General features: G+C 41.7%; 1 protein-coding gene across 1 annotated transcript in view; it reads right to left on the reverse strand.

Moving 5' to 3' along the window:
- Positions 1-596: 596 nt before the first annotated feature.
- Positions 597-27,121, reverse strand: part of C7 (complement C7) — a 54,527-nt gene continuing 28,002 nt past the window's right edge. Inside the window, exons 10-18 of the mRNA XM_032627147.1 lie at positions 26,540-26,706; positions 23,782-24,010; positions 21,047-21,218; positions 17,214-17,301; positions 14,900-15,032; positions 10,354-10,545; positions 6,140-6,230; positions 3,279-3,463; positions 597-1,818 (exon numbers count right to left, since the gene is read on the reverse strand). Coding sequence (XP_032483038.1) covers positions 1,637-1,818; positions 3,279-3,463; positions 6,140-6,230; positions 10,354-10,545; positions 14,900-15,032; positions 17,214-17,301; positions 21,047-21,218; positions 23,782-24,010; positions 26,540-26,706 — 1,439 coding nt within the window. The 3' untranslated portion in view covers positions 597-1,636. The remainder of the gene's footprint in view (positions 1,819-3,278; positions 3,464-6,139; positions 6,231-10,353; positions 10,546-14,899; positions 15,033-17,213; positions 17,302-21,046; positions 21,219-23,781; positions 24,011-26,539; positions 26,707-27,121) is intronic.

Consider the following 27,121-nt stretch of genomic DNA (forward strand, 5'->3'; position numbering starts at 1 on the left):
CTCTCTGCAACCTCACTCACTGGTCCCCTCCTTCTCCACCAACTATTCACTCATCCCTTGGATAGACCTGGAGGACATGGTGCTGAATGAAATAAGCCAAATACAAAAAGATAAATACTGTGTACTCTCACTTTTAGGAGGTATATAAAACAGTCAGACTCATGGAGCAGAGTAGAATGGTGGTTGCCAGGGGCTAGGGGCAGGGGAAAATGGGGAAGTGATGGTCAAAAGATATCAAATTTCAGTTATGCAAGGTAAATGAGTTCTAGAGATCTACTGTATAGCACAGTGCCTGTAGCTATCAATGCTATAATGTACACTTAACATTTTCTAACAGGAAAGATCTTATGTTAAGTGTTCTTACCATAATAATAATAATAATGAGGGTGGGAGGAAACTTTGGGAGATGTTGGATACGTTTATGGTCTGGATGGTGGTGATGGTTTCACAGATGTATACTTATCCCCAAACTCATGTACAGCTCTTTACATGTCAGTCATACCTCAATAAAGTAGTTCGAAAATTTTAAAAATATAAAAAAGAGCACATTAGCCATCCTTCATGGAAAGTCTTTAAAATTAAACATAACACAGATCTTAAAATTCCAAAGTATAGTATCTTTAATGAGTTTTTTAATCATTGTCATTTAAACTAAAGTTTCATTGAAATGTATCAGAAAAATACAGAGATATTATTTGTATATAAAAGCATATTTTAAATTCCATTGAAGCCCACTCATTTCATCAACTACAGCTTTTATTTTGTTTTGATGAAAGATGAATAGGGAATAAACAGAAGGCTAATGCCTCAAATGGATCTACCTGTAGAGCCCCCTCAAAAATCTAAGTATGTATCCACATTAGAGAACACTTCTCCCAAATACGCAATCACTCAATAGCTCAGGCATGAATGATGCTTCCTACAAAAGGAAAGGGGAGGAGGGGGACAAATTACAGGTCTTGTGTTTGGAAAACACAAGAAAAGCTCCAGAGAGAAGCCTCAATTGTAAATACTTGTTCTCAGACAAGAAAGTAGAAGGTGCCCCTGTGACCGTAACATGATGGATTCCACTCTGATAGCAGTGATTCAACCTCCTGACAGGATTAGGGATCTCTAGGTGTGGTGCTTGGCATGGAATAATTGTATCTGCCTTTTTCCATTCAAGGTCCCCTTTGTATTCAGTTTCACTGAGCCGAAGCCAGCCTCTCTAATCTTCCTGTTTTCATAATCAATTTGTAGAGTGTGTTCTGGTCGGTTCTTTTAATCATACTAAAAAGAATCATAGAGCATTCAGATTTCTCTTGTCCAACCCTCTAATTTTCAGATTAAAAAAAAGTCAAGGTCCAGAGAAGTCAGCAATTTTTCCAAGAACATACAGCTCCTTCAAAGGTTCATCAATATCCTTCAGCCTGACTGACATTTAAAAAGAGAAGAAAAAGAGGATCTGGATTCAGGTTTGGGAGAACAAAGGGTTGTGTAATTATGCAGGGCCTGGGGATTGGGAGAAGTGGACCCGGAGTGGAAGGAGAAAGAATGGGCCTGCGTGCTGAGAAGCTGTCTACAGGGCCGGGCGTGCACAGGTTTTAACTCGGCCACGCGGCTGCAGGATCGCGAACAGGCCCACCGGCGCCGGGAGCTACGGGGCTTCGGCGGCGCAGGGCCGGATGCTGGTGACGGAGATGCTCTGACCTCGGCACCTCAGGACGCCGGCCTCACACTCTGTCATCGTCCGCTCCCTGCCATTCGCCTCCACGCAGACGCTGAACCCTGTTTCCTCGCACTCCGAGGCGGCTCTGCAGACACATTTGCTGCTCTGGGCTGGAAAAAGAAGCGAGAGAGGCTTGGTGGCCCATGGTGGAGGTGGAGAAGACAAGGCGCATCACGTCCAAAGTCGTGATGTTTGGTAATTGGAGAGCTGTAGACGCTCCTGCCTCGCGTGATGCAATCAATTACCCTCCCCTCTCCCGGACCCCTAGGAAAAGCTGCAGGATTGGGCAAGGGAGGCATTTCGCTCCACTCCGACAGAACAAGCAGGTTTTGAGGCTGCTGCCAGGCTTCCTATCGATGGGACCCCCGCGGAGCGGTTCTCTCCTCCACGCGCTGCACAGGGGGGGGCCCAAACCCCCGGTGTGACCCCTCAACGCCCAGACCAAATGCAGAGACCTCAGCAAAACGCCGGGCTGCAAGGCTCAAACAGAGGGAGACAAAAGAAGAATTAACTTGCTTTGAGAGAGAGAGTGTATGAGATGCAAAAGGCCTCATGCCCCATAAAGACCCATCAGAAACGAGTCGGGGAGGAAAGCCGTGTGTGCGCTGAAGGTGCGAGGCTGGAACACACCAGCCAGGCGTCCCCAGAAGGAGGGTAACCAGGTCTGCCAGACCACTGTGGTGACTGCCAAACCGAAAGTGACCCAGACGTGGCTATATGCGTCATCGTCTCTGCTGCAAATGGGACGGGAGTGAGGGGAAAGGTGCCCAGTGGGTACCGGCCAGGAAAAGGAGGGCCTGAGGATCTAGCAGAGACCTTACAGATCAAGATCGCACAGTCCGGCTCCCAACTTGACAGATGGGGAAACTGAGGACGGTGACTTGGCTCTGGCGACCCAACTCTTCCCCCCTGCGGAGGAGGGCTGGCCAGTGCTGGTTGTCAAGATCACTGTTAAGTGCTACCTGGACACAGCACCAGCAAGTATGGAATCACAGCTTGAGAATGTAGTACCTCCTTTTCTATTCTCTTCACATCCTTCTGATTGCTTCTAGGAGAAAGTGTCAGCTTGGCACGGGTGTGCTTTCAACACGCCCCTGACACTTGCTAAACACCCTTTATCACAAGGAAGCTTCATCCTCCAAGCTTTGGGCAGCATCTGGCTAGAATCTCCTACCTTGTTTTGTTTCATTTTATGTATTTTCATGGTTACCTAATATTTATGGCAAGGGACATTTCCTATTAAAGATGTGATATAATGTTTCTTCTTTTAAAAATTGTTATTTTTATGGGAGTCTGTTTCTTTTTGAATGAGTACATAATATGGCTAATACAAGGACACAGCAAAAATCATGAAGGTGGAACGTGATGTTTGGGAGGACATTCAGACCGTCAGGGAGAGTTCTTGATCGACCCCCTCCCCAGGGAAGGCAGTCAGGGAGGATAGTTCATGCTCAGACCAGTCGGAGTCTTTGATATCCTCAGGGATGTGCTTTGATCTGAAGCTAAACTAGAAAACTTCACTCCTATTACTTGAGCATTTTTGTAGCTACAAATATGAAATGCCCCTTACCGTCACATTTTCCCCATAGTGGACACACACCGCAAGCTTTCTCAGCTGAGGCAGGTAGAGTACAGCTCTCCCTACCAGCAACAGTGTAATTTCTACCCTGACATTGGAGAACATGCATCTTGCAAACTGTCAGAGGCAGTATCCTTTTGCTTCTCTCATCTCGAGCACACACATCCAAGGAGGATCTGAAACAAATTTTTTAAATTACTTTATTTACAAGATTTTCTTTCTTCAAAGCTGAGAATGAGAAGTGAAAGGTGAGGCTCTGGGTTCGATGCCTCAGATGTTGTCACCTACAGCAAAAAGATGGAACAGAAATGCAAATGCCCCTCATTACTAGGGCCCAACCCCCTCCAATCTTCAAAATGAACATATTTTGCTCTTTATTTACTCACAAGTTTTACAAGCTTAGATATCTAGTGTCAATGTAGTTTCATCTAGAACGGATCAGATACAGCAAATTAGAAGAGAAGGCAATGTCTGCTAGCCACAGATGGTAGATTGACGACAAAGAAGGAGACAGAAAATTAGCAAAGATCAAAACACTCAGAGGAATGGGAGTCAAATGGGACCACTGGCTGCAGAAGAAAGTATCTCCTCCCAAGCCATCAGCCCTGAGAGTTCAGGTCCATATTATAGCATTATCCACAGCTGATGACTGAATCCTCAAGGGAAAATGAACTCTATTTTTCAATGCTATTTTTAGAGTATCTACGTTTACAAAATAGTTTAGAAATATCTCCATAAAATGGGTTACTTTTTTTCTTATGCATTGGTGTTAAAATAGTGCCAACTACTTGAAATGTCACTAATAAAAACAACCACATTTCTGAATGCTGATGGGTAAGACAACAATTACTGTAGTGAAACCCTAGACAGCAAGGCTTTTTTGAATAGTAAACAGAATCTATATTTACTTATATATATTTAGCTCTAATGTTTACTTCTCTGACCAAGAGTTAAATTTATTTGGACATTTACATAACAGAAACAAATCCTAGTATTTCTTTTTTATCTGTTTATTTAAACTTTAAATAGAAGTACGCAGAACAGCTTAAAGGGCAGAGAACTTACAAGGCCATCTATCTTGTTATCAGTATCTGATGTTAAAACTCTTACCATATTTATAAACAGGCTGCAGATAAACTCAATGAATCAGAGAAGTTGGAAAGAGGATGAAAGTGAGTCAAAGCAAACAATGATTAGTAGAGAATAACAGCACAGTCAGAAGATTCTGGGCTGACCATTTCCACTTATGCTATTCAGTTTTATGTTCTCCTTCACATGAGAAGTTACTTCTTATAAGATACCACCATAGTCATCATTACCCAATGTAGGTGTTCAAGGAGACGTGTTTTGGTGACCATACTAATTGAAAGCCAAGTAATTGGCTAATAATTTGTGTTCTGATTCTTAACCTTAAAGATGGTCAGTAAGTCCTGGGGACTGGATATCTTCCATTTGCCTCTCCAGATTCACCCTCCACTCTTCGCCACCCTGCCTGGGAGGCTGACACGTATGGACCACATCAATAGACTTCCTTGTCCTCTAGCTTCAGGGGTGTTTGATCAATGGGGGAGTCTAGCAAGAGATTGGAGGGAGAGAAGAGGGTACAATGGGGGGTTTTATTCCCCTGGCTCACTGCTGGAGATCTCTGAGGTCCCCAAATGAGGGACTCAGCTCTTCCTCAACTAGCGCTCTGTCAACAGGTTTTCATAAGTGCTCCTCTCTCACACCTTCTGGCTTGGGCACGGAGATGCTATAAACCCGAGCTGCTACCAGTCCAGGGGTACTGCCCCGTGGCTTGCAGTTTTCTTTACTCTGTCCACATTTCTGTAAATAGTCCCACCAGTAAACCTCCTCTTGTCTCAATTTAATCATGCCCTCTGTATCCAACAACCAGTAATTACTCCAGATATCTTTCCACAATGGAGTGATTTCAAGTGCGGTGGTGTTCTTAGAATGCAAATCTAGAAATAAACATATTTCAAGAATCAGAAAAGCGGCTGCTTTTGTTTCTCTTGGTATCTTTAAGAGTTTATGTCTCATGGGAATTTCAGCCCCAATCTCCTCAAGCTCTAAATCCTCAGGTGACGGTTTTGTCATTTTGCCCGATTTTATGTAGAGAACAAGCGGTCTCAAGCAGTCCTTCAGCCTTTCTCACCAGCCAGATTAGAACACTGCCTAACACCACCAATGGTCAGCCCTGGTGACCCAGGCAAATAACAAGCAGCAAATGGACTGGACTGAAATGCAAAGACCCTTAACCCATGGTAAGTAACACCTTTGAGCTAACAGAGACTAGCATCTAAGAAATCATCCCATCTATTTTTTTAATTTAATTATTATTTGTTAACTTTTTATTTTATATTGGAGTATAGTTTATTAACAATGTTGTGTTAGTTTCAGTTGTACAGCAAAGTGATTCAGTTATACATATACATGTATCTATTCTTTTTCAAATTCTTTTCCCATTTAGGTTGTTACATAATACTGAGCAGAGTTCCCTGTGCTATGCAGTAGGTCCTTGTTGGTTACCTATTTTAAATATAGCAGTGTGTACATGTCAATCCCAAACTCCCTAACTATCCATCCTCTGCACCCTTCCCCCCCCCCCCCCCCGGTAACCATAAGTTCGTTCTCTAAGTCCGTGAGTCTGTTTCTATTTTGTAGATAAGTTCATTTGTATCAATTTTTTTTTAAGATTCCGCATATAAGTGACATCATACGATATTTGTCTTTCTCTGTCTGACTGACTTCCGTTAGTATGACAATCTCTAGGTCCATCCACGTTGCTTCAAATGGCATTAAGAAATCATCCCATCTATTTTAAATAAAACAGAGAAGAAGACAGAGCTTACCCACATTCATAAGGCATTTTACAAACACATCTTGAATTCTGCAGTTTCTCCCAGCGCTGACATTCAGGCACTTCCGGTGCCAAAGGGGCATCTAAAAGAAAACGATAATGGAGAGGCAATTATTAGGTGAAAAGCTTCTTCATAGCAAACAAGGTATTATTTTAATTGTTGAACCAGGCTCTGTAATATTCTCAACTGCAACAAGTTTGTACAGTAAAAAATAAAGCTATAAAGCATTTTACAAGAGCTAGAGCATTCCTAGGACCACCCAATTTCATTGGTCATAATAGCTACCATTTCTTGAGCATTTACTCTTGGCCCTGCCCTTTTTATACATTGTGATATTTAATCCCCTTAATAAGTGCCCGTTTAAGAGATGAGGAAACTAAGAGACAGAAAAGTTAGGAAATTCATGCTAGTTAACAAATTGGCCAAGCCAGGATTGAAGTCCATGTTTGTCTGAATTGAAGGCCCATAGAGTAGGCTCCCTTTCATCAAGTACATGGGGGTTTAAAAGCTGTTTGTTATGTGGACGTATTTTGCCCACTGCGCCTATAATGAGACAGAAAGCATACCCTCACTTGACCTATACAAGAAGAACTCTCAGTATCTCAAGGACAACTATAATAACCTCTTACATGTAAATGTCCAAGTGGTCTCCCCTCAACAGTGACTGAATGTCTGGAGGTACTTACATTAATAAAATCCTTTCCTTTATTTTATATTTCCTACAAACTGATAGAAAGCCAATCATCATTCCAGTTTTGACAGGAAAACACTTTGGTCCAACTTACAAGAGCATAATTTGCCACGGCCTAGGCTATGCCTGCTTACAATGTGAACAGTCTACACCACCCTGCAATTTCCACCTCCTGCCAGCTTCATTACAATGGAATCCAGTGGCATATACTTTTGCATCATAAAACTAGCTACCTGCTGGATATATCTATAAAGGTCATTTGTCTGAAGGATGTGTTTTTATGGGTGCACAAACTATGGAATACTTCCTTACTTCGGAAAACATAAGAGCTTTAGACATGACAGGAAAATCTCATGAACAAGGAAGGCATAAACTTGTGAAAATGGTAGCAAGGTGAAGTATGCCTGCCGTGTCCAGCAAGGTCTCTAGCAAGTACTTATCCTTTAAACATTTTTCTTTGAAATGGTATTATATCTTTTACTTTTTTTTACACAGCAGGTGCTTGTTAGTCATCAATTTTATACATACCAGTGTATACATGTCAATCCCAATCGCCCAATTTGAAATGGTATTATCTTAAATGCAACGTAGTATCCTGAATTGGATCCTAGACCACGAAAAGGATATCGGTGGAAAAACTGTGACGTATGAATAGAGTCTGTAGGGTAGTCAATAGTATGGTACTATTTAATATTAATGTCTTGGTTTTGACCAACTAAATTGTGTCAAGGTATGTAAGGTGTTAATATTACGGGAAGATGGGTAAAGGGTATATGGAAACTATACTTGCAAATTTTCTGAAATCCTAAGTAATTCCAAAATAAAATATTTTAATGGTATTATCTAGATCAATGCTTCTCAACCAGGGGCAAATGTTTGCCCCTGGGGACATCTGGCAATGTCAATAGACATTTTTGGTTGTCACCCCTGTGAGACGCTACTGGCATCTAGTGAGCAGAGACCAGGGATTCTGCCAAACATCTGATAAGGCACAGGACAGGCTCACACAACAAAGAATTATCAGGGCTCAAATTCCAGTAGTGCTGGGGTTGGGAAAGTCTCATCTAAATGGATCAAAACTGAAGTTCAGTGATTAAGCCATGTACATTAGTTCTGTATTATTATTAGCAGTTTATTTGCTAACCGTTCATAAGGATAGAATTTCAGATTTTAAATATTTTCTAAAAGTTATTATAATTTCTTTGCGGAAAATCGCTTGTAGAATTACCTACACCAAAGACTTTTGCATTTGAAAAGAATATAGCTCTGTTATCTTCATGGCCTGACTAACCCAAGTAAACACACTCTTAGGACCCACCTACAGTATGTACGTTTACTATTTTAAAATCAAATATCTTCCCATCAAGACTGAGTACTGATGCGGGTGCGGATAAATAACGGGCTGGTGTTTAACGGATACAGAGTTTCAGTTTGGGAAGATGGAAAAGCTCTGGAGACGGGTGACAGTGATGGTTGAACAATAATGGGAATGTACTTAATGCTACTGAATTGCTCATTTCTAAATGGTAAATTGTATGTTGTGTATATTTTACCACAATATAAAAAAGACTAAATACTTGTACATCAGGTATTTTAAAACTCTGGAGGCTGACAAACCTGGAACTTTTGGTTTGTTATAGGCTTATTTTAAGGGTAGTTATTATTGTTATCTAAGTCTTCTGAAAAACACACAGATCTGAAAAACACCCTTAATTAAAACCTTAATAGGATTTGCTACTGAGTGGGAGAAAATTCATACCAAATGTGTTATAAAGTGACTGAAAAAGACATTTCAGAAAAAAACAAGTATATAAAGTATATAATCTCATTTGGAAGAAAAGAGCAACCCCATCAACTGTACATTGTTCTCCTTAATTTTAGCATTATTGGTACAGGTCCATTACTTTATCCCAAATAAACTCATAGTTATACCTCAGTGCATGTAGAAAACAAAGCAGCTGTCTCTGCTCTGACAGCTACAGAACATGTGAGAACAGGCAGGGCAGCCATTCCACTGGACACGCAGCCCTCCCATTCTGTCCTCTGTGATCTATTTAACACAATCAGTCACAGAGTGCTCTCTTTTCAATTGTGAAGATCTAATTCACCTAATATTACTATTCATGGAATCAACTACTTCATCTTCACCATAGAAGACAAATTTCAGCATCGAATTAAAAATTATATACTCAAGAAATAAGAATATCATATAAAATAGAATGCAAGTGTGATTTTCTTCTTGTTTTTAATTGTTACAAACATAATATTTTCCATTTCTTAAAAAAAATGTAAAGAAAGAGGAGGTTATTCTGAAAACAAATCTATCCCATTTTAAGTATCTCTAAAAGAAATAGTCTGGCTTTCTAAATCTCTTCCTGCCTTAGCTTCTTAAAAGACCATTTTATACCAATGGACTTATTTACAAAACAGAAATAGAGTCACAGATGTAGAAAACAAACTTACGGTTATCAGGGGGAAAGGGGGGAGAGGGATAAATTGGGAGATTGGGATTGACATGTACGCACTACTATGTATAAAATAGATAACAAATAAGGACCTACTGTACAGCACCGGGAACTCTACTCAATACTCTGTAATGGCTTATATGGGAAAAGAATCCAAAAAAGAGTGGATATATGTATATGTATAACTGATTCACTTTGCTGTACACCGGAAACTAACACAACATTGTAAATCAACTATACTCCAATAAAAATTTTTTTTAAAAACTATTTTAATTTGCCATGTGTTCAAAATACTGGATATTTGGATTTCTACCTATAAGAACAACTTCACGGGCTTCCCTGGTGGTGCAGTGGTTGAGAGTCCACCTGCCGATGCAGGGCACGTGGGTTCGTGCCCCGGTCCGGGAGGATCCCACATGCCGCGGAGCGGCTGGGCCCGTGAGCCATGGCCGCTCAGCCTGCGTGTCCGGAGCCTGTGCTCTGCGGCGGGAGAGGCCACAATGGTGAGAGGCCCGCGTACCGCAAAAAAAAAAAAAAGAACAACTTCACAAACCACACTACTTTTCCTTCAATAACTCTGCTTTGCAGGGTTATATGTAAGTGCTTTTATATTTTCAATTTCAATACCACTAATAAACTCTAAGAGCCCAAAAATGAAACATACAGAATTTTATATAAATTATGATCTCAACTCTATACTTCATAAAAGTACATTTTTAAAAATCAGGAGGAAACCAGAAATCAGCTTTTAGAAATTCTTTATTTTCTTGGCACCTTAACAAATACAAAGCTAATCTTTGATATGAAGGATTTAAGTTAAAATTTCAGAATCACCAGGGCTATTCTTGCCTTTCCTTGAATTCTGTGAGTCTATCTGTGCCATGTGCAAAAAAGTCTGTTACCCACTCTATGAACTGACCTCCTTCTTGTAGCAGGGCAGGGATGGAGGGAGTGACTCCGTCATGGAGGTTCAGTGCCTTGAGGAACTGCCGCAAGGACTCTCATTCCCTGAGTGTACGTGTCCTTGGACAGACCCAAGAGCCACTCACCTTTTTGCACACACTGGACGTTCTTCATCTCAGGGCTCCACTTAAGGCTGGATCCGCAGAGAAATGTCGAAGGACCTTCTAAGGACCTGCCACCTGAACAGGAAAAGGTCACCTTCTCACCAACGGTGTACAAAGGTTTGTGGGGATGACTCTGTATGCCATCCATCAGTGCAGGTAGAACGCAAGCAATTTCTAAAGAGAAAAGAGAGAAGAATACAAGGGTCACTGCTTTCCTAAACCATCTTTTAAAAGAAAAGTGACAGCCTTGAATGGTGCTGATACACTTGCTCTGCTTTTTCTAATTAGAGGACAAGGAGGAAGAGGTGAGTTCACTCTTAGGATGCCCTGAAAGACATATCCCAACATGCCTGGCATGTTAATGACATGAATGACTGAAGGCCAAAACAGTTCCCATTCTCTCACCCCTGCTCTCAAAGCCATGTGACAACTTAAAATGAATAAGCCTTTTGGAGTCCTGAAGTCCAGCCTGCTGTTAAAACCAGACTTTTTATAGCTGCTACTTCTTGTCTGGTGAAGTCCCACCAGAAATTTCCCAAGAGCTGTGTTCATTTGCATATCATTAGCATGTACCCAATTAGATATTTTGCTATCTGAAATCTTTAAAGAACCGCCTTTAACCTTGCAACCATAAAAGTGTTAAATCATTTTTGGTTTCCCAGTTCTATCTTTTCTTATTCCATCACATTCATTAGCTCAAATCTTCTACTTGAAAAAACAACAAGGAGAAGAATGAGAAACATGCATAGTCATGGAAGGTGACTCAGAATTCATGATTAAAAAAAAAAAATCTTGCCAATCTCTCTAGTGGACTTTGGACAATATTCTACAAAGTACTGCTTTATTTCTGCACCATTTTAATCAGACAATCCATTCATTCATTCAAAATCAGCATTTATTGAGTGCCTATATTTTGCCAAATATGCTGTGTGCTACTAGGGACACAAAACACTAGTCACATAATCTGCCTTCAAAAAGCTAATAATTTAGCTTCAGATTTGTTTATTTCTGGCCATGACACATTTGCTGGTTTCACATGAATGCTCCCACTAAGACATATAGAAAGGCTGTACAAAGTTAAAGAAAAAGTATTTCTGAGAGCAACAGACAACAATCAGAGCAATGGAAATTTGAAGGCCCAAGACTCTAGAAAAAGGGAAGTCTAAAGTAGTGATTACAACGTTTGGTAATGCTTCTGTCCTTGAGGTTATTTGTAAATTTGAAAAAAAAACATTTTTTTTTAATGTGCTGAAGGGCTGCTGAACTAAGGAGAAAGCTGCAACTCAGAGGCTGAATAGCTGCATAGAGTTTTTAGTAGTCTCACAGGGCTAGGAGACCAAAAATTAGAGTCCAGTCCTGTTACAAAGAGGAGCCTCAGTAGAAATCCCATACTTTCCCTTATGATCCTTTAATGGATACAACCTAAGATAAAGGTAAAGCAGACATAAACAAGCCTTGTTCTTGCCAGAAACAAACCTAAATCTTTTCTAGAGGAAGATAATATCATCCATATGTATTTTTTTTTACATATAAATCTGGCATTCAACCAAAACTAATCTAACGTTCAAAAATACAATAGAGGGGCTTCCCTGGTGGTGCAGTGGTTGAGAGTCCACCTGCCGATACAGAGGACACGGGTTCGTGCCCCGGTCCGGGAAGACCCCACATGCCGCGGAGCAGCTGGGCCCGTGAGCCATGGCCGCTCAGCCTGCGGTCCGGAGCCTGTGCTCCGTAACGGGAGAGGCCACAACAGTGAGAGGCCCACGTACCGCAAAAAAAAAAAAACAAAAAAAACCCACCACAATAGAAACATCTACAGCAGATTCAGATGATGGGGTTAACAGACATGGACCATGAAATAACTATGATTAATATGTTGGAAAAATGAAATTAGAAGATGGAGATTATCAACAAAGAATTAGAAAGTATAGAAAAGTAGACAAATGGAATATCTAGAATTGGAAAATGAAATTAAGAACTCAGTAGACGGGCTTCCCTGGTGGCGCAGTGGTTAAGAATCCGCCTGCCAATGCAGGGGACATGGGCTCGAACCCTGGTCCAGGAAGATCCCACATGTCGTGGAGCAACTAAGCCCATGCACCACAACTGCTGAGCCTGCGCTCTAGAGCCTGCGAGCCACAGCTACTGAGCCCATGTGCCACAACTACTGAAGCCCGCATGCCTAGAGCCCATGCTCCGCAACAAGAGAAGCCACCACAATGAGAAGCCCACTCAAGGAAGAGTAGCCCCTGCTTGCTGCAGCTAGAGAAAGCCTGCACACAACAATGAAGACCCAACGCAGCCAAAAAGAAACAAATAAAATAAATAAATTAAAAAAAAAAAAAAAGAACTCAGTAGAGTTCTTGAAAGCAGGTTGTCACAACTGTAAAGAGAATTAATAAACTGGAATATAGATCAATAGAAAATATTTAAAATGAAACAGAGAGAGAAAAATTGATGTAAAACAAAGAAATGTAGGGAATTCCCTGGCAATCCAGTGGTTAGGACTCGGTACTTTCACTGTCTTGGGCCTGGGTTCAATCCCTGGTTGGGGAACTAAGATCCTGCAAGACACAGGGCATGGCAAAAAAACCCAAAACAAAACAAAGAAATATATATATATATATAAATACACACATATGTATAGGTATATACATTCTAAAAAATGTATAATTTGTGTCTCATGAGGAGACTTGAGCAAGAATGAGACAGAGCAGTATTTGAGGACAAAGGTGAAGAATTTTCTAAAATTGACAAAAGACATTAAAGCACAGGTTCAAGAGTGCTTTGAAGATCAACGAGGACAAAGACAAAGAAAATCACACCTAGGCACATCGGAGTAGAGTTGCTTCTGGAAAAGAAAAAAAAAAATCTTAAAAGCAGCCAGACCAAAAAAATACAATTTCCAAAGGAGAAACAATAAACTTGAAAGCTGACTTCTCACTAAAAAACAATGAAGTCAGAAGGCAATGTAATAAAATCTTTAAAGGTTTTAAAGAAAATAACTTCTAACTTAGAATTCCTTATCCAGTAAAACTATCCTTCAAAAGTAAAGATAAAATAAAAACGTTTTAGATGAACAAATACTGGGACAACTTTTCACCAGTAGATACACAATAAAGAAAAAGAAGCTCTTCAAGCAGAAATGTCTTATTAATCTTTTAAAAGAACTAAAGTTTGGCTTTAATACTCTTAGCTAGGGAATATTTATATTCTATTTCGGCAATATTGACAGTTTATTTCTTCCCAAGGACTCTAGGGCAGAGAGACAGACAGAAAGAGAGAGAACAATAGGAGACCTTACAAATCAGTAAGAAAAAGACTAACAAACCAACAGAAAAAATGCCCAAAAGACTAGACAGCCACTTCACCAAAAAAAGTATCCAAATACCCAATAAATATATGAAAACAGGCTTAACATCATTAGTCATCAGAAGAAATACAAATTTAAAAATACAAATTGAAAAATAAGATATTGCTACACACTCACCAGTATAGCTAAAAAAAAAATTAAGATAGACAATATCAAGTGTAGGTGAGGATACAGAGCAATCTTGACTTCTCAGATTCTGTCCAGGATGTATATTGGTACAATCACTTGGAAGACTGGTAGCATCTACTAACTCTAAATGTATGTATACCTGACAACTCAGAACTTTTACTAATATGTATGTACTCAAGAGAATAAAATGTACCTGTGTGCACTAGGACTTTCCTCACATAGCCTAGACCAACTGATACAGGATAAATACATCCCTGTAGTGCTGTCTATCCATGTGCTGAAGAACCTTATATTGTAGCACAGCTGAGATAGAAACCAGAAAATAGCGTTAGGGTGATACAACATGCAGAAGCACTTACTCAGATGCCTACATCTAAACAAAATAGGATCAAAAGCATTAAAGAAGTAGATTGGGTAAATCCCTGGTAATTAAACTCTAAAGAATATCCTGATGGTCTTAACCAGAACTGAGCTCCCTGACCTATTCTAATTTGCACCAGAAACTTTAAAATTGCAATAAAATGTGCCTCACCTAACAGGAGCACTAACAACTAGAGAAAGCTGAGGGCTTTTTCAAGATATTCCTGAAATTTGGACAGGATCATATAAGCCTTTCAGGAAAAGGAGATCAAGACATGGGCATAGGGGCTTCCCTGGTGGCGCAGTGGTTGAGAGTCCGCCTGCTGATGCAGGGGACACGGGTTCGTGCCCCGGTCCGGGAAGATCCCACATGCTGCGGAGCGGCTGGGCCCGTGAGCCATGGCTGCTGGGCCTGCGCGTCTGGAGCCTGTGCTCTGCAACGGGAGAGGCCACAATGGTGAGAGGCCCATGTACCACAAAAAAATAATAATAAATAAATAAATAAAATTAAATAAAATAAAAATGGACAGAGGAACTGAAAAGACATTTAAAAAAAAAAAAAAAAAAAAAGACATGGGCATATGGTAAGCAGTTATATATCCTGATTTATTCCTTTCCACACTATTCTTTCATCTTAAATTATATACTATAATCAAGGCCACTCACTCTGACAATGCATTTTCCCAACAAGCCACTGTAAATTTTCTCCACATCTGGCAACAGGGTCTCCAACAAGAGAGTATCCTTCATTGCAAGTATACACTATGTTTTTCCCAACAGGAAACGTGGCACCTTCATCCTAAACAGAAATAAAAGATGGAGAGAGGAAGAATGTCTCTTTTGCATTCACAAAATGTTTCTTTAGATATATTCAGCCTATAAACCATGACTTCTTTAATCATCAGGCAATCTACATTCAAATAACTCATTTTGAAAATTGTCTGTAAAATTATTTTTTCCCGTAGAGTCTAGCCAAAACACTGGTACCACTATTAATTGAAATAAAGCTATTAATGCCACTGTACTATAATTTATTGGCAGCTCCCCAAAACCAAGCATTATACTAAATATTTTACTGAAATTACTTTAGTGGTCACTGCTCAAGTAACTTCTATTATACTTTCAGGAAAGCATCGGATTTTGGAAATGTCCTCGTCAGTCAACTCTTCCTAGTGAGGTGTTATGGGCTGTCCATTGGCAATACTGCCCAATGTCATTATGAACGGGCAGAAATGTTCACATGTCCTATCGACATGTTCACGAAAGTCTGAGGTTCCCACTGATGACTTTCAGGGGAAGCATGATGTTGATCTTCACCCACTACCCTCCCCAGCCCCATCCTAGGGAAGTGATGCTGAGGCTGAGTCAGATTCAAGGACATGCCATTAGCCTATAATGCCAGAAGGTGAGATTCCATTGTGAAGCAAGGAAGAATCTGAAGTCTGAGCCTTGAGGGAGTCATCATTCTTGTTTGGTGTCTCTCTTGGTTCCTTTCCTTATCCATCTAGTTCTCAGCTACTCAAGAAGATGGGGAAGAAAAGTGGTCTGGGAGAGGGCGTGGAGCTGGACCAGCTCTGCTGTAGGCAATAGAATAAAATTCTGTGGCGCCTTCTTCTCACAGACAGTCTTGCTCTTCCTGGCCCAGTCTGGCTCCATCATGAGAGTTGGTAGGAAAAAGAGCACCCAGGTTGGCATTGTGATTTGAAGAAAATGGGGAAAGATATTTGATTTGCCTTGGTTCTAGCCCCTAGGCCTTCCACTGCCTTACAGAAGGGACTTCTATATGAGAAAGTCTAACTCAACAGTGTCTAAGCCTGGCCGTCTCTGTCAAAACCATTAGTAACAATTAAAAAAAAAAAAAAAAAAACTCTCAGGCTCTACACTAAACTTACAAAATGAGAAAAAAAAAAGAACAATGGGCAAGCAGCAATCTATTGTTATGTTTCCTGGGTGCCTATGATGTAGCCAGTCCATGGGACAGTGTTTGGAACACCCCCCCAGCTCCTTACAGGACACCACATGCACTACAGTTGAAGACAGCAGCTTCATGGTTTGCTGAAGTCTATGAGTCTGCCTGGCCTCATTCTATAAGCATATTTCCTTCAGGAACTTCATGGATTGTGGTGGGACAATATGAGTGCTAGAGAGTCTAGGTTCACTTTCTCTCTCTCTCCATACACACACACATACACATCTCCCAACAGTACCTACATTTAGGGAAATTTCAGCAAACACTCAGTGAGCATATGTTCAAGGGTCTGGCATTTGAGAGGCAAATTCTTCATGGAGAAACCAAGGCTGGTGGCATTGAGAAAATCCTGATGAACAATAGCTCCTATGTACCATGAAGAGATACTTCCTGATGTTTGGAGCCAAAGCCTCATCGTAAGAAGTAGTGAGAAGAGCACACGAATTAATATGGCCCCAAAGCCATATTAATTTCCCAGAATGACAAATGGCAGATGACTTGTGTTCCTTCCTGAACAAGAAAATTGCTCAAGTATAATACAATGACCCATATCTCACCAGACACTGGCTAAATGTCTTACTGGCTCCTGGAATAAACCTAATGCTTTACCCCAACCCTTGTATTTATGAAAAATTTAAAAAGACTCCTTGCAGTGAAAAGAACCAGGTAAGTTCTCTATGCTGAAAAACTTGCTTATAGATTCCTACTTTCGTGTTCAGAATGGAAATGTTTAGCTACCCTCTGGCATGATTACATTTCTAATTCATTGGGTGGCGATATTTATTTCCTTTACCGCAGGAGATATATTACCTCCTGAAGAATTCTAACCCCCTTGGGCCAAAGAAGAAAACTCACAAACTAAAACCCTCACTGCTAAACTAAAACGCACACATAAAATGTTTTTAGCACTGTTTCATCATGGAAGGAGGAAATAGATTATGACATCAGTAGACAGCTAGAACTTGGAATGAACAGTGTATGTAAAGGAAAAAAGTATCTTTTATAACCAACTTGAACATATCCGTCTTTCAAGGCAGGAGGTGATGGACAGAATTCTGTTGGAACCAAAGACAAAGGAAAACAATGTGGTTCAAGCAATCTGAAAGGAAAAGGAAACAAAACATAATTAACATGATGGACTTTCCACAATCTAACAAATATTTTACAGCACAGTGAATTTTTCATTTGCATCTGAAGGGACTCCATCAAGTAAGTAGTGGACACTGCTCTGTGATGTGATCTTTTTGTCATTCTCAGAATAAAATATCTGATCACATCCTATGATAGAAAACACAAATATCAACTCACGCTTCCAAAAGATAACTACCAGATCAGTAGTATGGAAAACAAACAAAGAAAAGAAAAAGAAATAAAGCCATTGGACAACACATATGATTTATGGGATCCCTAGAGGTCACCTGTCTCACACCCACTTTTTCTCCTGCTATTTAGTTCTTAAATACCTTTAACACAAAATTAATTCTGTATTGAAAATAAGGTAATTCAAGTTTGTGATCCTGCGAGAGGTAACACAAAATAATAACTATTTTTGACTGAGTGCTTACTATGTGCTAGGCATCTTTTTTTTTTTTTTTTTTTCTCGGTATGCGGGCCTCTCATTGTCGTGGCCTCTCCTGTTGCGGAGCACAGGATCCGGACGTGCAGGCTCAGTGGCCATGGCTCACGGGCCCAGCCGCTCCGCAGCATGTGGGATCCTCCCGGACCGGGGCACGAACCCGCGTCCCCCGCATTGGCAGGTGGACTCTCAACCACTGCGCCACCAGGGAAGCCCACGTGCTAGGCATCTTGACAGATGTTCGACAAATGTGCCTCAGCTCAATTCACACTCACAGTAACCCCATGAGATAGGTGGAGAAAGGCTCAGGAAGTTTGAATAACTTGTCCAAGGTTATAGAGTAAAAAATACCAGGGCTGGATTCATGTCTAGTTAAGCTCCTAAAATCATGCTATTTCTACCTCTCACAAGGCAATCTTTAGGGGAGCTCACAGTAATTGAAGCTGAGCAGGGCCCTGTGGGACTCCAAGGCACAGAGGACTTTTTCGTTCCCCATTTCTTGTAGGTAAGACTCCAGCCTCCATGACCTTCCCTGAGTTCCAAAGGGCAGATTTGAACAGTTGCTAATCAAGGGAGAAGCATCCAAGTAACCACCTGAGGCAAGATTAAAGGGACCAGAGAGACCTCCCTGGTGGTAGAGTGGTTAAGAATTCACCCTCCAACGCAGGGGACTTGGGTTTCATCCCTGGTCAGGGAACTAGATCCTACATGCTGCAACTAAGGAGCACACACACTGCAACTAAGACCTGGTGCAACAAGGATAAATTAAATAAATAAAACTTAAAAATAAATGTTTAAAAAAAATTTTTTTTAATGTTTCATTGCTGAATCATACCCCTGGGTTAGAGTTGTTTATGCCACACCCCACTCTTTAATACTGTCCTTATTAACCTTTTCTGATCAGGTATTGGCAAAAATTCTAGAAAGATAATTTGAAGGTCAAGTGAGTTGAGGAAATGTGTAAGATGATTGGGTATCTGGTATTAGCATAGGGAGGTGAGATGCCTTATTCCTTGGGTGCTTTGTAATCCAACAATAACCAATATCTCTTGGCTGAGGAAGCTGGCAAACATATGAGACTCTGGTAGGAGGAGAATGTTGCCTTCAAGAGCACAGATCTCTGGGAATATGAGGGTCTCTGAGGAGACCTCTCCCTCCGTGGGCGTATTTCCTCTGCCTGTAGACATAAAGCTGGATGGACAGCAGCACCCTAAGGGAAGCACTGAGAGAATTCTCACTCTTCTTGGTGCTCAGAGGAGAGGAAATATCCTCTTCTTCCTTAGTACAAAAAGGAAAATTAGGCTTATACTTCACATCTGAGTTTCCTCAGTGTGTGGCAAGAATGTAAGGAACTCAGCTCAGAAGGCGGCAACATTCACAGGCTACTTGTAAGGCTTCCCCTCAGATTTCCTGTTTCTGGAGTGGAGATAATACTGGTGGAGAGTGACCTCAGAGGCACTGCTGAAAATCATTGTTTAATGATAGATGTCATTGTTATCATGATTATGACGCCAAAATCTCGGCATCTCTGTACACCAATGCCGAATCAAATCTCAGAGACAGAGTTTTGGGTGAAGTAGAAAAGGATAGCTTTTGTACTTTGCCAGGCAAAGGGGGACACAGCGGGCTCCTGCCTTGAAAAACTATGTGTGTCCCCCCACTCCCTGCCAGAGGATTTGATGAGGGGTTTATAACAACAGTCCAAGGGTGGGGTTTCTGACAAGATCAGGGTGTGTGCAGGGCTTGTCCTCCCTCGTCTCCAGTAGTCGGGCTCCTAATCTTTTCTTTTTATTTTTTGCAGTACGCGGGCCTCTCACTGTTGTGGCCTCTCCCGTTGCAGAGCACAGGCTCCGGACGCGCAGGCTCAGCGGCCATGGCTCACGGGCCCAGCCGCTCCGCGGCATGTGGGATCTTCCTGGACCGGGGCACGAACCCATGTGCCCTGCATCGGCAGGCGGACTCTCAACCACTGTGCCACCAGGCAAGCCTGGGCTCCTAATCTTGATGAGCTTCTCTGGTCCCTCCTACCAGAATCCCATACGTTTGTCAGCTTCCTCAGCCAAGAGATATTGGTTATTGTTGGATTACAAAGCACCCAAGGAATAAGGCATCTCACCTCCCTATGCTAATACCAGATACCCAATCATCTTAAACATTTCCTCAACTCACTTGACCTTCAAATTATCTTTCTAGAATTTTTGCCAGTACCTGATCAGAAAAGGTTAATAAGGACAGTATTAAAGAGTGGGGTGTGGCATAAACAACTCTAACCCAGGGGTATGATTCAGCAACGAAGCTTTTTTTTTTTTAATATTGATTAATTGATTGATTTTTGGCTGCGTTGGGTCTTAGTTGCCCTGTGGCATGTGGGATCTTAGTTGCCGACCAGGGATCGAACCCGCAATCCCCTGCATTGGAAGGCGGATTCTCAACCACTGGACAACCAGGGAAGTCCAGCAATGAAGCATTTTTGAAGATAGCTTTTGCAAGGTCCTGGCAAACAGGAAGTTAGTATCAGACACCTGGGCTAATCAGTGAAGATGTTAGCTGTCTCAAATGTATGCTTCATGCTTAGTCCAAAGTAAATAAATAAGAGGGAGTGGGGGCTTCCCTGGTGGCGCAGTGGTTGAGAGTACGCCTGCCGATGCAGGGGACACGGGTTCGTGCCCCTGACCTGGAAGATCCCACATGCCGCGGAGCGGCTGAGCCTGTGAGTCATGGCCGCTGAGCCTGCGCGTCCGGAGCCTGTGCTCCGCAATGGGAGAGGCCACAGCAGTGAGAGGCCCGCGTACCGCAAAAAAAAAAAAAAAAAAAAAGAGGGAGTGGTATATCTGAAAAATAATGCAACTATTAGTGAATGCCTACTATATGCCAGGCACAGTACAAATCACTTTATATTCTTAACCTCAGGCAATATCCTATTATCATTGTATCTACTATTTTTATCCTAACTTGCCCAAGTTCACAGAGCAAGTAGGTGGCAGGTCTGCCTGATGCCAAAGCTGCTGCTCGCATCCACTGAGCCAGACTGCTTTCCAGTTCCCCAGCCTTCTGTAACACCTGCGTCAGGAAAGCTTGACGCACACAAGTGCAAATTGGCCACAATATGCCTCTCCTTCAACTGACCCCAATGCTAAGAGCACAGCACTCCCTGATAAAAATCACCATTTAAGGTTTAAATCTTTCAATAGCAGCAATCATGTATTCCGTGCTTACTGCAGAGGGCACTGAGTTTTACATAATTGCCAGGAGGTCTGGTCTCTATTACCGCAAATGCTCCAACTCCTGGTCTTCGCATTGTCTGGTTTCTGACGTTTCTCCAATGCAGGATTTCCCACCCTCACTGGGAGGTGGGTTATTGCATTCTCGGCTCCTTGTTTTCTTCCCTTGAACACAGGGGCCCCAAGAGGACCAGCAGCTCCACCCTCCATCAACCCCTCCTGTAAATAAGAGAGACATGGTTCAGAGAGTACTTGGAGAGGAAGATTTCAGAGTTCAGTGAGCTAAGCTTCCTACTATGTGGTTATTGGGGGAGGGGACGATCTGGGGTTTATTACCTTCACTCTGTTCACTGAGGTCTCCACAGTGGCCAGACTGTCTCTGCACACTGACTAGGATTGCCCGTATTAAGGCCGCATTAACGAACTTCTTGCAATACTACCTTAAATTTGTTTATTATTTTACAACGGTTTCAAAGCACTTTCACATGTATTTTATCATTCATTTACTTCTCACAAGAACGAATAGAGGTGACCAAGAGGTCTGTTAACATTCTCATTTGATAGGTGTGGAATCCAAGACAAAGTGGTTAAATGATATGCACAATGCTGTACTGGTGGGCAAGAACCATATCCAGACTGTAACCTGGTCTTAGGCTGAGTCCAGGCTCTTTTTATCACCCCACAGTCTCTTAGCAAGGCAAATAAGTTCCTAATGTTAAAGCAGTGATTGGGCATGAGAAGAGCATAGTCTATTGCAGCGGTCCCCTACCTTTTTGGCACCAGGGACCGGTTTCATGGAAGACAATGTTTCCATGGACTGGGGAGGAGGGGACGGTTTCGGGATGATTCAAGAGCATCACATTTATTGTGCACTTTATTTCTATTATTATTACATTGTAATATATAATGAAATAATTATACAACTCACCATAATGCAGAGTCAGTGGGAGCCCTGAGCTTGTTCTCACTTGACACCCACTGATAGGGCTTTGATCTGAGTCTACAAGCAATTGATTTATTATGGTCTCTGTGTAGTCGAACCTCTCTGCTAATGATAATCTGTATTTGCAGCCGCTCCCCAGCACTAGCATCTCCCCCTCAGCTCCCCCTCAGATCATCAGGCGTTAGATTCTCATAAGGAGCGCACAGCCTAGATCCCTCACATGCACAGTTCGTGCTGTGAGGGTTTGCGCTCCCATGAGAATCTAATGCCACTGCTGATCTGACCGGAGGCGGAGCTCAGGTGGTAATGAGAGCGATGGGGAGCGGCTGTAAATACAGATGAAGCTTCGCTCCCTCGCCTGCCACTCACCTCCTGCTGTGCCGTGCGGTTCCTAACAGGCCATGGACTGGTACTAGTCCATGGCCCGGGGGTTGGGGACCCCTGGTCTACTGGGTACTCCAGGCTGCCAACCCCAGGGCTGGTGCTGTACAAGATGAGGAAATATGTAAGTAGGAAAAATGCTTCTACCTCCTGTCAGCACCCTTCTTCAATCTACAGGCACCTCCTCAACTTGCTCTGGCCACCTTCTACCTCAGGGCTGGTTCACAGCTCACAGGTTTTAGTATTTTTCCCATCATATTCCTTGGAGGACATTAGAGAGAATTTGAAGCATATTCTAAGAGCTTTGCTTTCCTAGTTAGAAACTGATCTCAGGAACTATTCCCCCAAAGCACTACTTCTGATAATAGATGGGTGTGTTTACTGCTCCTTAGCTATTTCTACTGTGTGACCTACATCCCTCTTCCCTCCACTCCCTCCACAGCCACTCCTCAGTATCACACACAAAAAAACTAAAATAATTTGTATCATTTTTCCCATGATCTTCCTTACCCTTTCTTCCACAATTAGAAATCGAGTTAATAATATAGTCCCCTGAGTATGTTAATAGTAGGTAATAAGAGCTTGAGGTATTATGACTGCTACTCCACTCCTCACCAGCAGGGGGAGCGTCCATTTTATCAGATAGCTGTAAATCTAAGCCTCAAAGGAATGAATCGCAGTGGTGGCATTTTAGTTTACCAGGACAGGCCACTTGGGGAGACATTTGGAGGCAAGGATGCTTTCTTGATGCTTGTCTATAAGCAGCCGTGGTTTAGTCATGTACTTATTCATTTATCAAACATTTATTAAGTGACTTTATGAATCAAGCACTATGTCAGGCTGTGGGAATAAACAAAGGAATCAAACAGTTCCGAATTTAAGAAGTAAGCTTTCTAGAGGAGAGAGACACACAAATGAATATAAAAATAAATATACACAAATCATCTCATACTTTGCCTACTCATAAAGTGAACTTCACATACTAAATACTTAAAACACCAAATGCACTGTTGAACACACAGCCAATGTTCAACAAATATTTGTGAATGATTGATTGGTGGGACATAACACAAAATAGAAATAGAGGTGTTTCCAAGAGCTTGCCACCAGAAAGGTTAGTCAGTGCAGACACAAGCTCTGTAGACCTAAATTATGACAAAACCTTACTGAGATGACTATGGAAGGATGGAAGGTGTTTCAGGCATAAATCTGTTCTAATGGAGAGTGGAGAGTAGAAGGCAGTTCTGTTAGTTCAGATGGGAAAATAGAGAGATGGCAAAGGGCCCGACCTCAGTAGCTACAACCCGGAGGTGGAATAGGGAGGGAGAGACAAATTCAAAGCCTTATGAGACTTCCCCTTCTCCATACCGGAGGAAGCACACTCTCAGAGGCCAGAGGGAAAGGGTAATTCCCTTTTCATTGTGTCCAGTATAACTTGAGAGAATGCAGCACACTGACCTGCTTGATCCCCTACGAGGGCTCCGTGTTCACACGCCACACCAAACGTGTATGGTTTGCAATGGCACTCACACTGGGTCCCCTTCACAGTGGCCATGCCACCATTTTGACAAGGCCGGCAATGACAGGGGTCAAATTCATCGAGATATTCCTCAATGGCCCGTTTCAGGTATAGCCTTTTCACAGAGGCACAGGGTACTTCCTTTACCAGCTCATACAAAGGTGTCAGCTACACAGATAAAGACATCACGGTCAGTAATCAGGGTTTGGAGCGAGAATATTTTCCTTTCAGCATTTTGGCTCAATCTCCACTGAAACAAAATCAAAAGCCACTCTTATCTTAATTCCAACTATTTCTTGTTCAAACAAAAAAAGAAAGCAATTCACTACCTTTACAAGACAAACCTAGGGAAAATTAGAAAGAGATAGGGAGGGAATATTTTTTTGTATTTTGTGTGCATACATAAAATTTTAAAAAACCACCAGGATGTTCATTTTCTAGTTACTGAAAGATTATTTTGAAGATAACACATTTCCACTCCTGCAGAGGATAGAAGAAAAGGAAATGCACTTAAATTACAGTAAAGAAGAAAATGCAATTAAATTTGAGATTAAATATCCTGACTCTGACATACTTAACATATCTCTCTAATGGAGACTATGATTCTCTATCCCTGAAGAAATTTAAAACAGGTAGGTATTATCGCTCTGTGTTGGACAGTTCTGATGAAGAGCAACTTCAAGACCGGAAATGGATTGGCTAAGCTCTAACAATCTGCTCTCCCGGGAACAAAAAGGCTCTCATTTGTAGCCTTTGCCAATTTCTGCAGTGTAACTACTCTCACCATGGCCAGTTTCAGGCTACCACCATGATGTCCCTGAGCACGGAGCTGGGAAGAGACCTGCACCATTGGCTCTTGAGAGAGTCTGAGTGAGTTGGCTAGAGCACCACTGCGAGTACGGAGATTAGCTCAGAGGGTCACATTGCCCTCCATCTCTGCCCAAGCTCTTCTGAACTGAACAGCATTGCATGGTTATCTACCTGTAACATGTCTCTTCTTTCTCTGTCCCTTTCCTGTCCAACTAATAAGTTAACATAGCTATGACAGTTACAGTCCTATGTGGGAAAGCACATAGTTGAGAATGGAAAAGAATGTCTGTTTTTTACCCTAAACAACAATTTAGGATTTTTAAAGATTTGTATGAGATACTGACAATGAAAATAGATCATTTTGAATATTAATGAATGACACTTTAAGGTAAGACTTCCCAGGAAAAACTGCCCCTCCCACTGTCACTGTTATTGGGAGGCAACTGGGCTCAGTATGGTGTCAGGAGGGTACCTGAGGAGCACTCGTAACTTTTGAGTTTATAAATGTGTCCAAGTTTCTTAATCTCAAAAGTCAGGTTGGGGCTTCCCTGGTGGCGCAGTGGTTGAGAGTTCGCCTGCCGATGCAGTGGACGCGGGTTCGTGTCCCGGTCTGGGAAGATCCCACATGCCGCGGAGCGGCTGGGCCCGTGAGCCGTGGCTGCTGAGCCTGCGGGTCCGGAGCCTGTGCTCCACAACGGGAGAGGCCACAACAGTGAGAGGCCCGCGTACCGCAAAAAAAAAAACAAAAAAAACCCACGTCAGGTTGGACCTGGGACACTGCCTGACTCCTGTGGCAGGGAATAGATTATAGAATCACTTCTGCTATAACATGTATTTTGAAAATGTGAATTTGTTCCATTGAGATTGAGATATTAAAAAATAAAATGAGTATATCACAAATTTTGTGTTTTCTTATGTACAATTTTGTCCATAAGAAACACGGGGTGAACACAGAAAACTGCACACAACTGAACCAAGCTGCATAAGAATACACAAAACACTCACACACAAGCACACATCTCAAACACCCATCTAGTTCACCACCTGTATAATAAACCACACCAACCACAAATGGTGTTACGACTGTCTGTCATTTCTGATAGCGCTCCTTCTACCACTTCACAATAATTCACAATCTGTAACCATCCCATCACCCAGCAAGCTTCAGATCCTCTTCTAGGTAATGTGCCACCTTTATTGTAGTCCGTGCATTCCTTAAAAATTTAACATGTATAAAACTGCTACTGTTTTTATTGGAGCCTCTTTTTTTCTTTTAATGAGTGTCACAAAAGTTTTTGAGTGTTGTGTTCCTAACACATTTTTTCCCATAAGCCCTGTGGTCTTTATTGTGCAATTTTGCCTAGCTCTCTGATTTTTAGGAACACATATGTTGTGTTATAAAAGAACTGACTGTGCCGATAAAACATCCTAAAATTCTGCCAGCCAAATTGATTCTATCTTTTTAGAACTAATTTGCATGACCACAAGCCTACAAGCCATGGCTACAGGAAGAAAGGTGATCTGACAAATGTAACACTAGACAAGCCCTTAAATGCCTTCCTCTTGCAAGAATCTATAACTCCTCTGAATCAGGGACCAAGGAAAACATAATCAAATTTAGGTCAAAAGCTTGAAATGCAAATTTTAGCATTAATTTCTCTTGGGATTTACAAGACATTTAACCTTTACAACTGAAATATGGACATACAAGATAATGAAACTTGTTTCCTATTATGTATGCATTCGTTTTACTATACAAAACATAACTGGGATACAGAAAACGCTACTTACAGCCTTCTCTGTTTAACCACCTTAATTTAATCTCATTTTCCCAGTGCAAATAAATATGACTGCTTTTTGGTGCTTTCAACAGAGTGTGTCACATACCTTTTGTTTTATGATTTGCGGAAGTTCAGTCACAGATCCTGCCCAGCGAGAATATCTCCATTTGTTTCCAGCAGGGTTGTCCAGTTCCAGGTAACTAAGGCCAGACACAAGGCCAGGACGTCCCCCTCTGACAAATGGGACCCCTCGTAACACATTGCCCTGAGTTCCTACTCAAGGAGAAATCAAACGAAATAAGTCTGGATGCACAAATGAAATGAGAATGAGCATATGAAATTGAAAGTCAATGAAGTAACACAACCCATTCAACTGTATGACATTCTGGAAAAGGCAAAACTATGGAGAGAGTAAAAATACTTGTGATTGCCAGGAAGTGGGGTAGGAGGGATTTTTAATATTTTTAGTGGATTTTTAGGATCTTTAGAGGACTTTTAGGGCATTGAAATTGCTCTGTATACTATAATGGATACATGTCATTATGCATTTCTCCAAACCCACAGAATGTACAAGAGTGAACCCTCATGTAAACTATGGACTTTGGGTGATTATTATGTGTCAATGTAGGTTCATCAGTTGTAACAAATGGACCACTAAGGCCTGGATGCTGATAACGGAGGAGGCTGT

Source organism: Phocoena sinus, chromosome 3 (genome assembly GCF_008692025.1).
Source record: "Phocoena sinus isolate mPhoSin1 chromosome 3, mPhoSin1.pri, whole genome shotgun sequence".
NCBI lineage: Eukaryota > Metazoa > Chordata > Mammalia > Artiodactyla > Phocoenidae > Phocoena > Phocoena sinus.